Source organism: Ahaetulla prasina, chromosome 7 (genome assembly GCF_028640845.1).
Source record: "Ahaetulla prasina isolate Xishuangbanna chromosome 7, ASM2864084v1, whole genome shotgun sequence".
NCBI lineage: Eukaryota > Metazoa > Chordata > Lepidosauria > Squamata > Colubridae > Ahaetulla > Ahaetulla prasina.
Window position 1 is genome coordinate 13469251 of NC_080545.1, and position 14473 is coordinate 13483723.

Genomic DNA, 14473 nt, shown 5'->3' on the forward strand with positions numbered 1-14473 from the left:
AGCAGCCTACGGAGCTGGCAACGGAGTCGGACAGCGATGAGGCTGAGGTGAGGCCAGAGCCATCGGGAAGTGAGGTGCAGACTCCAGAGCCTCCAGACACTGATAGTAGTGAGACAGAGGAACAGGAGGAGCCTGTTCCTAATGTACGCATGAGAAGAGCTGCCAGAAGGCAAGAGCAGCTCATGCAGAGAGGACAACTCGGGAGTAGGGCCAAGAGATAATTGGCTCCTCCCATAAGGCTTAAAACAGACCAGCAATAGCGTTTGGGCTTTGCCGGAAAACAATGTTGTAGCTTCATCTTCTGCTCCGTCTTCTGCTTTGTCTACACTTTGTTTTTGTGGCTTCTGGACGTTTGCCAGGAAGGGCCTTTGGCAGTTTGCCTAAGGTTTGGGAAAGAACTGAGGAATTGTGTTGGGAGGCATTTGTTTTACTTTGAGTTGAATGACGCTGGGAATGAAGTAATTCCCAGCTGTTCGAATAAAGTTTGTTTGTTTTTCCACGAACTAAATTTATTATTACCTACTTGGGCCTGGGTCACAACAGGTACCACTTTGGTGGGGGAGACCAGCTGGTGCTCTGTGCGGGCAGGCAAATTCCTGATGGTTCGGAACCTTCCTGGTTGTGGTGCCCATTTGCGAGGCAGCTCTGCGAAGGGTTGGAAGCCTTGGGTGACGTGCAGGAAGGGCCACTTGTCTTGCCCTCCTGTGGCACACTTTGGGAAGTGCACAAGCTTGTCCTATAAGAGGGCTGGCTCCCTTGGCAAGCCCAACTACTACTCTGCAATAACTTTGTGGTCTCTTGGCTACTGTAACAATGCCGTACGTTAATAGCAATAGCACTTAGACTTAGATACCACTTCTCAGTGCCTTACAGCCTTCTCTAAGCGGTTTACAGAGTCAGCATATTGCTTTGACTCTGCCTTCCATCCTTCCGAGGTTGTAAAATGAGGACCCAGATTGTTGCGGGGGGCAATATGCTGACTCTTTTAAACTGCTTAGAGAGGGCTGTGAAGTGGTATATAAGTCTAAGCTCTATTGCTATTGTACATTGATGTACAACTGTGGTTCCTAGAGTCATTGGTCATGGGCCGGGAGAGTTCAATCAATGCACATTTTAATCAAATCCCAAATTTCCAGATACCTAAGTCCAGCTTGTGCAGAGATATTTTGTCACAGTATTCAGACAGCTACTTCGCTTACTCTTTTTGTTGAATCTGAAAATAGAGGGTTTCTCTCCTCTCCCCAACAGAGCCTCCAACTTGCTCCCCGCAACAGTTCACGTGTTACACAGGAGAGATTGACTGCATCCCTGTGGCCTGGCGTTGTGATGGGTTCACGGAGTGTGAAGATGCCAGTGATGAGAAGAACTGCCCCTTGTGCTCGGATTCCCAGTTCCAGTGTGAGAGCGGGCAGTGCATCGATGCCACCCTGCAGTGCAACGGAGAACCAAATTGTCAGGATAACTCGGACGAAAAGAAATGCAAAGGTATTCCATGTCCCTGAGCAAAGTAGGGATTGTTACACGTTGTCCTCGATTTACGACCACACTTGAGCCCAAAACTCCCATGGCTGAAGCAAGACAGACATTAAGTCAGTTTTGCCCCCATTTTACGACCTTTCTTGCCACAGTCATAAAGTGGATCACAGGTGTGTTAAATGAGTAACACGGTTTTTTAGTGAATCTGTTCCCCGTTGACTTTGCTTGTCAGAAGGTCGCAAAAGGAGACCGCATGACTCCGGGACACTGCAACCGTCATAAATGTGAGTCTGTTGTCAGGCATCCAAATATAAATCACATGACCGTGAGGATGCTACAAGGGTCATAAATGTGGAAAATGGTCAAAAGTCACTTTTTTCAGTGCTGTTGTATCTTGGAATGTGAACTGTTGTATGTTGAGGATTACCTTTTTCAATTATGATTGTTAGGTCAAGGATTAGTTGTAGTAGGCAGTGTTGTCCACTGGGGGGAGATGTTGTGCATTTGTGGTCAGCAACTCTCTTCTTGTTGTTTTTTATTTGCATTTATATCCCGCCCTTCTCCGAGGACTCAGGGCGACTTACACTATGTTAGCAATAGTCTTCATCCTATTTGTATATTATATACAAAGTCAACTTATTGCCCCCAACAATCTGGGTCCTCATTTTACCTACCTTATAAAGGATGGAAGGCTGAGTCAACCTTGGGCCTGGTGGGAGTAGAACCTGCAGTAATTGCAGGCAGGTGTGTTAATAACAGACTGTCTTAACCAGTCTGAGCCACAGAGGCCCAGTTCCTTGTTCCTTGGGAACACAATTCTGGCATTGTTTGTAATGCTGGCATTAGCCTAAGCAGTGTAAGTTACTATGAGGCCCAATTTCACCCTGAATAAGCCATCCACCCCTTTGAAATTCCTTATTAATCTAGTTTACATGTTTAGTTTTGCCAAATCATAGTTTTGAAAGTGTACCTTTCATTGTACACTTCCCTGGGGAAATTTTACCTTTAAACAGCAAGCTGCAAAATTTAAAATAAGGTGTATATACAATAATGAAGACAATCCAAGATAAGGAAGTTGTTTTTGTTCAGTCATAAACGTTTACCGATGCGTTTACTTATCTTATGTCCTTATGTTAAATATCTAACTTATGGAATTTTAAATATTTTTCTCATCCATTAATGATGGATTTGCTTTCTGCCCTCCAGTGCTTTGTTTAACTGACCAGTTCCGGTGTGCGAGTGGTCAGTGTATTGGGAAAAACAAGAAATGTGACCACAGCCTAGATTGTAATGACAATTCAGACGAACAGGGCTGCTGTAAGTATACCCATGTGTTGTTGTTGTTTATGTTTTTCTTCTTTGTTTCGCTTCATTGTCTTTTGTTTTGTTGTAAGCTGCAAGCAGTCAGAATTATTCAGCAGCATGCAAAAATAAGTAAATAATAAAATCTGCTTTGCTGAATGGCAGGCTTAGCTCTTCACATTCTGATAGTGTTCTGCTATTTGCAATAAACACAGCGTGTTCAGTTTGATTTGTACTGTTGATGTTACTTAATTTGGGTAATGACACACCTGTAAGAAAAGAACCAAGGGAGAATGAGAGCACTAAGGTCACCTCACTTTGATTCGTTTTGTGTAATTTTGCTTTAATTTGTATATCAATGGGAAGGCTGCTCATGTGTGAAAATACTCAGCTTTACTAAAATTCAGTTTTTGTGTCAAGTATCAATATAGTGAAAAAGGTCAGTTATTTCATGATATGTCCCTCTTTCCATTGATACAATTGGGCAGAGTTTAGAACACGAATAGAAATAGAAATAGTAGGAATAGGGATGGGATGGGATAGGGTGGCAATAGCACTTAGACTTATATACCGCTTCACAGTGCTTTACAGCCCTCTCTAAGCGGTTTACAGAATCAGCATATTGCCCTCAACAATCTGGGTCCTCATTTTACCCACCTTGGAAGGATGGAGGGTGAGTCAACCTTGAGCTGGTCAGAATCAAACTCCTGGCAGTAAGCAGTGAATTAGCCTGCAATACTGCATTCTAACCACTGCACCACCACGAATAGAATAGAACAGAACAGAATAGAACAAAGAATAGGAGTAGAGCAGAGCAGAGCAAAGAATAGAAATAGAATAAGGGAGAGGGATAGGATAGGGTAGAATATAGAATAAAAATAGAATAGAATAGAATAGAACAGAATAGAATAGAATGTACTAATATACAAATACAAAACTACACTAAACTAATACTATGTTAATATTATACTATACTATGCTGTGCTATACTATACTATATTTTTTCTTTGGTGCATAAGCTTTCACTGTAGATACAAAACAACAGAGTAATAGCAATAATACTAATGATACCTATTAGAGAAGATAGTAGAAAATATGAGAAGGATAATAGTTAAACAGCTGCTATACTAATGGGTAAACATACATAGACATAAAACATTAAGGAATAGAGAAGTTCTACAGAGCTGTCGTCTTTTTTTTAAGTTTGATTTTTCTCCTTCCTTTTAGACACAACCGAAGAACCAGCCCCACCTGCCACCAATACAATCGGTTCCATCATCGGTGTGATCCTTACGGTTTTTGTCGTTGGTGCTATGTATTTTGTTTGTCAGAGAGTGCTGTGCCCACGCATGAAAGGAGATGGAGAAACAATGACCAATGACTACGTTGTCCATGGACCGTCTTCTGTGCCTCTGGGTTATGTGCCTCACCCAAGCTCCCTTTCTGGATCTCTTCCAGGTCAGTTTTATACAAGTAGTCCTCGATTTACAACCGTTCCTTTGGTGACCGTTCAAAGTTACGACAGCACTGAAAAAGTCCATTTTTCACGCTTATGACCTTTGTCGCATTGAGGAATCCAGCAAGCATTTTGCTAGTTAAGAAAATGTCCAGCGTGGCTGGAAATCTTATAAAAAGGCTACAGATTTGTGATTTGCATTTGGGAAGGCAAAAGTGTCACATCAATCAAATCTCTTCCTATAAAATGAGAGGGGAGGGCCTGGGTACTTACGGGACCGCCTGCTGTTACCTCATTCCTCCCACCGACCCGTACGCTCTCACAGAGAGGGACTTCTCAGGGTGCCGTCCGCCAAGCAATGCCAGCTGGCGGCCCCCAGGGGAAGATCCTTCTCTGTGGGGGCTCCCACACTCTGGAACGAGCTTCCCCCGGGTTTACGCCAAATACCTGACCTTCGGACCTTCCGCCGCGAACTGAAGACACATCTTTTCATTCGCGCGGGGCTGGCTTGAATTTTATTGGTCTTTTAAATTTCTTAAATTTTTAATATCTATTTTAAATGGGATTTTAGTTTTTTATATATTTTAAAGTTTCGGGCTAATTATAATAAGTTTTTTAATTTATATTTTAAATTGTACATTGTATTGTCTTTTTTACTTCTGCCTGTACACCGCCCTGAGTCCTTCGGGAGAAGGGCGGTATAAAAATCAAATCAAATAAATAAATAAATAATAAATAAACAGATTCTTTAGATATATCTTTTTGGGGTCTCAAGTTCTCTCGTTCCCCAGAATGCCTCCATCGCAGTGGTGGAATTCAATTTTTTTTTTTACTACCGGTTCTGTGGGCATGGTGTGGCTTGGTGGGCGTGGCAGGGGAAGGATACTGCAAAATCCCACCCCAATCCAAGGGAAGGATATTGCAAAATCCCCATTCCCACTCCAGGGGAAGGATACTGCAAAATCCCCATTCCCACCCCACCCCAGGGAAAGGATACTGCAAAATCCCCATTTCCTCCCAATCAGCTGGGACTCGGGAGGCAGAGAATAGATGGGGGCGGGGCTGGCCAGAGGTGGTATTTGCCAGTTCTCCGAACTACTCAAAATTTCCACTACCGGTTCTCCAGAACCTGCTGAATTTCACCCCTGCTCCATCGGTCCTGGAAAATGCATCTTCAGAATGACCTTTGCGTCGTTATAATCATAAAGTAAACAGGACTCCTGTTAAATTAGGTTGGACAAATGATGCGTAAATAAACCTTCTTCGTCTTTAACTGAATTCCTTTGGGTTTTCTTTAGGAATGTCCCGTGGTAAATCTGTGATCAGTTCACTTAGCATCATGGCAGGAAGCAGCGGCCCACCTTATGACAGAGCTCACGTCACTGGGGCTTCCTCCAGCAGCTCCTCCAGCATCAAAGGAACCTACTTCCCTCCAGTAAGAGACCTTTTTTTTTGGAATCTTAAATCTGAAAGATTGATTCTCCACACAAACTGAAGGAATTCAGTCAAGTGGATGGAACCATTTGGATAACAAGGGAGAAAATGTGAGCTTAAATTTGCATGAAAAATTGGGATTAACCATATTGCCCTGTCCTACTTCCCTTTATTGGCATCATTTTATGATGAAGGGCACATTCTCATTACTTATATACTTTCACAAACACTTTCTACCTGTGTTTTAATATCTGTTTCCCTCCTTCCTTCCCTCCCTCCCTCCTTCCTTATTTCCTCCCTCCCTCCCTATTTCTTTCCTCTCTCCCTTCCGATTTCCTCCCCCCCTCCATATTTCCTCACTCGCTTGCATGCTGTTCCCAAATAGTCAAACTATTTACTAAGTCTGCACTACTATTAATCTTCTCATCATTCCCCTCACCCATCTCCTTCCACTTAGGCCTGTATGACTGCAGCTTTGTTGATTGTATCCTTATGATTTATATTGATATTGTTTCCTGATTGCTTATTTGTACCCTATGACTATCATTAAGTGTTGTACCTTATGATTCTTGACGAACGTATCTTTTCTTTTATGTATGCTGAGAGCGTATGCACCAAGACAAATTCCTTGGCCAATAAAAAATTCTGTTCTATTCTCCCTATTTCCTCTCTCCCTCCTCCCCTCCTTTCCTCCCTATTTCCTCACTCGCTCGCTTGCTCTTCCCAGACCAATATAATAGATGGGACAACTTTTAAATTGCAGAATTCCAAACCTGGACCAATTTAACAATGGGCAAAGGGCACCAATCAAAGATCTTAGTGGAAACTTAACAACTGTTTTCCTGGCTTCCTAGTCAGGACTTGCAGAAGGAAGGCCGTGACCTCTTGGTCAGGAAAACCATTAAAAGGCCTTTTGGTACTTCTGAATTTCAGTTTGAGTGGTTGTGCCAAGAAAGTTACTGCAGATGTGAATCCCAAAATATAACTTGTTTCAAAAAGTGCAAATCAGAGCATTTGCTTAAAATACCGGTGAGGGGGAGGGAAATCCTTAAGTATCCTTGTGGGAGGGAAGGGCAGTTGTGATGCGGATTGTTGGGGCATCTATTGATCATTGCGGAAGCTCCAGCGTGATTGTGGAGACCTAGAGGAGTAATTGAATGGGATTCTGGCTAATCTAAAATGTTTAATTTGTATATTGGTGGAGGATTTTTGGCTGGATTGGTGGAGGATTTTTGTATATTGGTGGAGTATATTTTGTATATTTTTGGTTGAAATTATCTGAACAAAATCCTCCATTGGCCAGTTGAAATTTTATTAATGAAGAATGGGTGCTTCAAGAAGGAAGGGTAGAAAATAAATAACAATGAATAGAATAAAAGTAAACATCATTTTGGATATTTTTTTTAACATCATTTGAGGAGAACATACTATAAGAAAGATTTATCAGACTTGAGAAGAAAAAGATATAACTGTTGATCTTTTAAATTGTTATTTTCTGTGCCACTGTTTCCAATTTTAGCAACTTTAAGCTGTGTGGACTTCATTGATGTGCTGGTGGGGGAGGGGGATTCTGGGAGTTGAAGTCCACAACATCTTAAAGATTGCTAAGGTTGAGAAACACTCCACTAAGCACTGCTTTGGATTTTAAGCAGAAAAGTAATTTATAAAGTTATTAAGTAAATAAGTCCTTAAAGGATCCAATTCCAGCTGAAAGTAACAGGGACACAGAATACAAATTAATCTCAGAATCCAAAAGGCTTATAGTTAAACCAGGGGGGAAGAAATGTTTATTAAACGTAATAAACATTTAATAAAAGAAAATAGCAGTGCTGTAGTATATGTAATAAACTTCAGTTTGGTGTTTAGTACGGATGGCCTTCCTGGTGTGGAGAAAAACATTTCCTTGGAGCAAATACGGTGCTTCTCTTAAAGCTGACACTCCCTCTATTCTCCCTTTAAAGATTTTGAACCCTCCTCCATCACCAGCAACAGAGGACTCCCGCTACACAATGGAATTTGGTTATTCGTCCAACAGCCCTTCTACACACAGGTCGTACAGGTAAGTCCATATGTCCCAATAGGGGCATGCTACTTGCCCGATAGGTTCAGGATATATGATTAGGGGACTAGAGGCTAAAACATGAAGAACGGTTGCAGGAACTGGATATGTCTAGTTTAATGAAAAGAAGGACTGGAGGAGACATGATAGCAGTGTTCCAATATCTCAGGGGCTGCCAGAAACAAGAGGGAGTCAAGCTATTCTCCAAAGCACCTGAGGGCAGGACAACAAGCAAAGGGTGGAAATTAATCAAGGAGAGAAGCAATCTAGAATTAAGGAAAATTTCCTGACAGTTAGAACAATTAATCAGTGGAACAACTTGACTCCAGAAGTTGTGAATGCTCCAACACTGGAAGTTTTTAAGAAGATGTTGAATAACCATTTGTCTGAAGTGGTGTAGTGTTTCCTGCCTAAGCAGAGGGTTGGACTAGAAGACCTCCGAGGTCCGTTCCAACTCTGTTATTCTATTCTGTTCTGTTCTGTTCTGTTCTATTCTATTCTAAGGAGAGAGGGAGGGAGGGAGGAAAATGCAATATGTGGATAAGTAAAATCTCACCAGAGAAAAATCTTTCATGAATCTAGTATCCCTCTGGCATGTGACTCCATTTTGCCTGGAAGCCACAGAAACAACCTTGTTGTAATTTCCTGGCAGCGATTTGTGTTGCATCTGGAGAAACGATGGACCACAGGGCCAGGCTTTCTGTAGAAGGCATGACATTCTTCTGGCTTGATTGCTGCTACAGCAACCGTGGAAATAGGAAAGGATGTTTTTGAATGCCTGCTTGATGGAGGACACACATGGAGCCATCCCATTTAAGAGCCACCCACTCTGTAAGAGGAAGTTAATCCAAAAATCATGTCCTCCTCGAATGTCTATGGAGATTCTCAGTCATCCAGGTCATGGTTGTCCCAAAAGGTGCTTTTTTCAAGAGGCAATTGGACTTTCTGGTTTTTCTTTGAAGACGTTTCTCTTTTCATCCAAGAAGCTTCTTCAGCTCTGACTGGATGGTGGGGGAGCTGAAGAAGCTTCTGGGATGAGAAGAGAAACGCCTTCAAAGAAAAACCAGAAAGTCCAGCTGCCTCTTGAAAAAAGCACCTTTGGGACATGTCCTTCCTTGGTGGCAACAGATGACAACACCACACGGCTCGAGAAGACCTTCATCTGTTTTCTGGCGTTGATGCTCACACGTCTCTTAATGTTTTCTGCCCAGTTACAGGCCGTACAGCTACCGCCATTTTGCACCTCCGACAACCCCGTGCAGCACCGACGTTTGCGACAGTGACTACGCACCCAGCCGTCGGGTGATGATCGTGGGCGGCAAAGGCTACGCCAGCGACCTCAACTACGATTCTGAGCCCACGCCACCGCCACCAACCCCACGCAGCCAGTACTTGTCCGCAGAGGAGAACTACGAGAGCTGCCCGCCTTCCCCTTACACAGAGCGGAGCTACACGCACCACCTCTACCCGCCACCCCCTTCTCCTTGCACCGATTCCTCGTGAGGGAAGCTCGCCCCTCCCCCCAACTGCGTCCAGCTCAGCTGTTGTACATAGTGTTGCTTGCCCTTGTTGAGGAACATGGGGGCAGAGTCTCCCGTGTACAGTGAAAATGTTTGACCTGGGGGGGAAGTTGCCTTTTGTAGAATGAGGGAGAGGGAGAGGGAGGGAGTAAAGAGGTTATTTATATATTTTTCCTAAAAAAAAACAGAAATTGCTGCTTTGTGACATAAGAAAATTTTTTTAAAAGTTTGTATACAAAGTTTTTTTTAATTATTATTTTTCCAAATGGAACACAAGAAGATGCCTTAAAATCCGTGAAGGGACTGAGCATGTAAGGAAACTGAAGGACCCGGAGATGTTGCTGTTCAATGAGCCAAATATCAAAAAAAAGAAGACAAAGAAGGAGGAAGTGGGGTGTTTTTTTTAAAAAAAAAAAAAGAGGAAGGAAAAAACAAGGAAAGGAGTGAAAGGACGGGCACCATAAAGCAGCATTTAAGAATATCTGCCAAGAGCTGAGCAACTTAATGTTCTTTTTTTTTACTCTGACAGGGAAGCAATTAAATTAAACTTGAAGAAAACTGTTGAGACAGATCGGTACACCAAGAACTTCGTTTTCTACAAAAGTGGACTTTTCAAAGCGCACTCAAAACAGTCACGCTCACCCACGCTTCTGAACATGCCCTGGAATTCCCACCCCCTGAAATTGTCCCAGGTGTCCTACTGCGTCACCAGCTCTTTGTCCCTATTTTGAAGTTCTCATCATAGTATTGCAGGTGGTTTTGTCCAAAGCTGTAGAAATGTCTTGTAGTTCAATCCAAAGTGGACAAAGATGCTTGAGAGCTGGAGTGAGGGGGGGGGGCACCTCCGCTACCTGCCAGCAATTCCTTCAAGAAGCCGCACCTTTTCCTGGACTGAGGGAGCAGCCACCGAGTCCCAGGAAAACACAGATTTGAGTTAAGGAGCCTTGGCAACACCGTGGCTGCCTCCTTCCCCTTGACTCAGCCATGTGTTTCCCTGAGCCTGCGGGGACCCCATGCAAGCCAGTGGTGAAATCCAAATTTTTTTACTACCAGTTCTGTGGTATGGCTTGGTGGGTGTGGCAGGGGAAGGATACTGCAAAATCTCTGTTCCCACCCCCCTCCAGGGGAAGGGTACTGCAAAATCCCAATTCCCTCCCCACTCCTGGGGGAAGGATACTGCAAAATCTCCATTCCCACCCCACTCTGGGGCCAGTCAGAGGTGGTATTTATCGCTTCTCCGAACTACTCAAATTTTCCGCTACCGGTTCTCCAGAACCTGCTGAATTTCACCCCTCATGCAAGGCCAGGAAAATGTGTGTCTTCTTGTGAAGCAGCCCTCCAGTAAAGAGAAGGTGCTCTTGCTTCATCCAAAGCAAACTCACCTGTTAGGACCCAAGGACGGGCATGCCAGCATGAAGATACAAGCTTTTGCAAGATTGAGAAAGTCATCCATTTCAAAGCGGGGGGTGGGTGGGGGAGAGGGGAGTTAGCGTGTTGTCCTCTTCCTCCTTCCAAAAATTGAGGGATTTTGCTTCTGTTACCAATATTTTCTTCTGCTCCTAACAGGAGAGGGAGCAGACATACCATTGGGGGGGTCTCTGCTTCTTCCTTACTTGCATAGAGTCCTGGAGTCTGAGTCCTTGGTGACCAGGCTCTTTGTGAGTGGTGTGCGTGCATGTGTTTGTGTGTGTGTGAGAGAGAAATTATGGGTGTATGCAAGAAATGATTTTCATTTCTTCCTGCCAGTACAATCGGATTAGTTCTCCTACCAGATCAGTGATGTTTTCAGACCCGAGACAAGGGCGGATTACCTCTGAATAAACCTCCCAGCTTTTCAGTAGACTTCAGTAGTGCCCCAAAGAGGGGCCCTATTTTTTTTTTTAAATCACACATATAGGTGGCATATTTATGAAAGTGAACGATGGATTCTTAGTTTAATGTAAAAAAAAAAAAAGAACATATACCCTTGCAGTTCGTTCAGTGAGTCTACGTGCACTGAATCACCACAGGCACTTGTATTTTAAACCAGAGTTCTCCAACCTTGGCGACTTTAAGCCTGGGGGACTTCAACTCCCAGAATTCCCCAGCCAGCTTTGCTGGCTGGGGGATTCTGGGAGTTGAAGTCCCCCAGGCTTAAAGTCGCCAAGGTTGGAGAACTCTGGTTTAAACCATGCTAATTTTTTTTTCCTTTATCAAGAAACTTGCAAAGACTTTTTTTTTCCCAGCCTGGCTGCATCCTTGATTGGAAATGCTGCTTCTCACCCGGGGCACCTTCAATCCGGCCGTAGCCAGACTCTGCAGCGTGCAACATCAACACGCTGCTTCCTGCTCTCTGGCAGAACTTTCAATTCTTAAGCCTGAAACACTGTGAATGCCCGTTTTTGAACCTTCCTCTATGTCAAAATATTTTCTCAGCTCTTGACATTGATTTTTTTTTTAAATCTTGGTGATATATAAAAAAAGAGAGAGGTTGCTCTGTTGTCTTCATTATACGTTACAGAAAAAAATGTGAGAAACTCTCCAATGTTACCAGTTTTCAGCTTTTTTCTTTTTTGTAAGGCAGACAGGGAGCAGCTAAAACTTTTATTTTTTTTATTTTTATTTTTGCCAATTTTATTTTACAAGCATAATAAAAAAGAATCATTGTGAACAAATTATTGATCAGGTACATCTTTAAACATATCAAGTTTCACCTAAATTATAGTCTAATACAATGTATTTTCCTTCTTCTTTAAATTCAATTATTTATTTGCACACAATCTGATTATAGAAGTAAATCAAATTTAACCCATTCAGGAAAATATTTAAATGAAGTCTAGTCCCCGTGCTGAATTCCCTTCAACATCATTAATAAATTCTATTTACGTTTTAAAATTTCATCACTCTCAGCTTTATATCTACATTACTAATCAGAGGTCATCCTATCTAAAATCTTTCTTAAACCTGCCCAGAGATCACGTAGACAATTTCATTCTTCCCTTCGTCTTCCTCTGCCTCTAAAACTTTTATTAAGGATGCTCTGAATTGCAAACTTTGGGGCTGAAGAACATGCAGAGATTATTTTAAACGGTTCCTGGGAGATAAGGTTGACCTCGCTTTGTGCTGATTGATAACCGTGATCGGATTTTGGAACACAAGTTTTTAAATCCCTTCTGGATTCACAAATGCAAAGTACTATAACTAGGTCTGCTCTTTGTGAACCGGAAGTTGCCTCCACTAGAGGCAAAGGATTCCCAAGGTTTACCTCCTGTTCGGATGGCTCCATGCAAATGTCATGAAACAGTATCTTCTTTACAGGCTTGATTTGCTGGTAAATAGGCAAATAAATAGGTTTCCTCCCATTTGCCATAATTTCTTGTTTCTCACAATAACAATTTCATCCCAGCAGGGAAATGTAAGCTGCAGAGCCCAGTAACAGATCTATTACAATACTAGAGATATAAATAGCTTCAGACCTGAATTGTTAGGTTCTTGAGGTTCTCATCAGGCGCTAGGACGTATCTTCAGTGGGCAGCCAAGCTCAGAACAATGGTAGAGTCATCTTTTAAGAAAGGCAGGCCTTGAGATGCACTGAAAAAGAGACCCACTAACTGTTTGAAACAACCGTAATGAATTTGATTAGTCTGATCATGTCAAAGGCTATAAAAGTAGTATACTTTTGCAGCTACCTTTGCAGGTAATGTGTTTTGGTGTGGCTGAGCGTTTTTCTCCTTCCATTTATTCCATCTTTCCTTGAAAATCTTCAATAGGCCTTAATTTTAGTTGTGCGTCAGATATGTGATAGCTGCAGGTCCACAGCAGAGGTGGTATTTGCTTACTTTCCCTACCAGTTCGCAAATGTGAGCAGGCGCGCACTGTGCTTGCACGCGGCTTCAAAATAGGATGGCATAGCGCCTGGGAGGGTTGGCAGGCCCACCCACAATTTCTGCTACCGGTTCAGCCAATTTCCACAACCGGTTCAGATGCTACTGCTCCAAACTGGCTGAATACCACCTCTAGTCCATATTGTCTTTATTTCAACATTTTGCACCTCCTCGTATTCTCTTACATTCTAAAAAGTGATTAGTTTGCTTTGGTGAAGACGAAGTTGGGACAACTAGTTCAGGGGTCTCCAACTTTGATCCCTTTAAGACTTGTGGACTTCAAAGCTGGCTGAGGAACTCTGGGAGTTGAAGTCCACAAGTCTTAAAGGGACCAAGGTTGGAGACCCTTGAATTAGTTTTAGGAAGCTTTGTGGCTGGTTTTAAAATGATCTTTCTTAAAATAAACCTCTTTGCCCAGGACACATTTTATGCAAAAAACACCCCAATATTTATAATTTTTTTTAAAAAAACACTTAGGATTATTATTTTTAATTGCTTTAAATAAAAGTGACCTGTAAAAATCCATGAAAGCATGTTAACAACATGGCTAGTTTTTATTTAAGGGGTTTAAATGTGTGAAATACTTTTAAAACAGGAAAGGAGTAATCAAAACAGTTTGACCACTAGTTAAATCTTTATAAAGGAATTGATTTTTTTTTTTTTTGTAAGTGAAAAATGGAATGTTTCCGCACATGTTCCAAATATAGGCAGGTTAGGAAATTCAATTCCCAGTCAAATCTATTAAGAAATACCTCATGGGGATTGTAAAGCATGTTCTTATTCATCCAGTTTTGTGCTGAATGAGGCTACAAAGGAGGGTTTGTATTTTACATCGATATATTAGTTAAAGATACTAGTTAATTTGATCCCAGGGGCCACTTTTATATTGCAAATATTTTCAACCAAGGTTATCCATGGAAACTGCTGTTAAAAAAAAAATTCCTATTTTAACACCAAAGTTAAATGAACTAGGAAAGGAAGATTGACAGTAGCAGAGAATGTCAAAGAAAAAAAAATTAAAAGTGAAAGCTTGTAATACCAGACTCCTCCCTGACCCCAACCCCAAATGAAAACGAAGTCTGGTCTTCCTGTTCAATTGTGCCATTTTTTTTTTTTTTTAAAAAGCCAACCTGACGAAAACGGTGAAGAAACTCTGAGCAAAGAGATTGCTAGGAGCTGAAGCAAGACTTGTCTTTAAGTCAGGGTTGGGCAACTTGTGGACTTCAACTCCCAGAATTCCAGAGCAGAGTCAGCCATGCTGGGTGAGGAATTCTGGGACTTGAAGTCCGTAGGTCGTAAAGGGGCTGTAGTTGCCCACCCCTGCTCTATGTGAAGGATCCTCTGCTGCTTTTTAACTTTTGAA

The 14473-nt window shown here is 42.3% G+C and overlaps 1 protein-coding gene across 3 annotated transcripts in view; it reads left to right on the forward strand.

The window, feature by feature from the left end:
* The window catches only part of LRP6 (LDL receptor related protein 6), an 84256-nt gene extending 72956 nt beyond the window's left edge, over positions 1–11300 (forward strand). Inside the window, exons 18-23 of one of the 3 annotated variants that reach the window (XM_058190652.1) lie at positions 1249–1485; positions 2683–2793; positions 4006–4236; positions 5533–5669; positions 7630–7727; positions 8945–11300. In XM_058190652.1, coding sequence (XP_058046635.1) covers positions 1249–1485; positions 2683–2793; positions 4006–4236; positions 5533–5669; positions 7630–7727; positions 8945–9230 — 1100 coding nt within the window. In that variant the 3' untranslated portion in view covers positions 9231–11300. Of the gene's footprint in view, positions 1–1248; positions 1486–2682; positions 2794–4005; positions 4237–5532; positions 5670–7629; positions 7728–8938 lie in introns of all 3 variants that reach the window. The other 2 variants (XM_058190651.1, XM_058190653.1) reach the window with 2 other exon arrangements.
* Positions 11301–14473: the final 3173 nt, after the last annotated feature.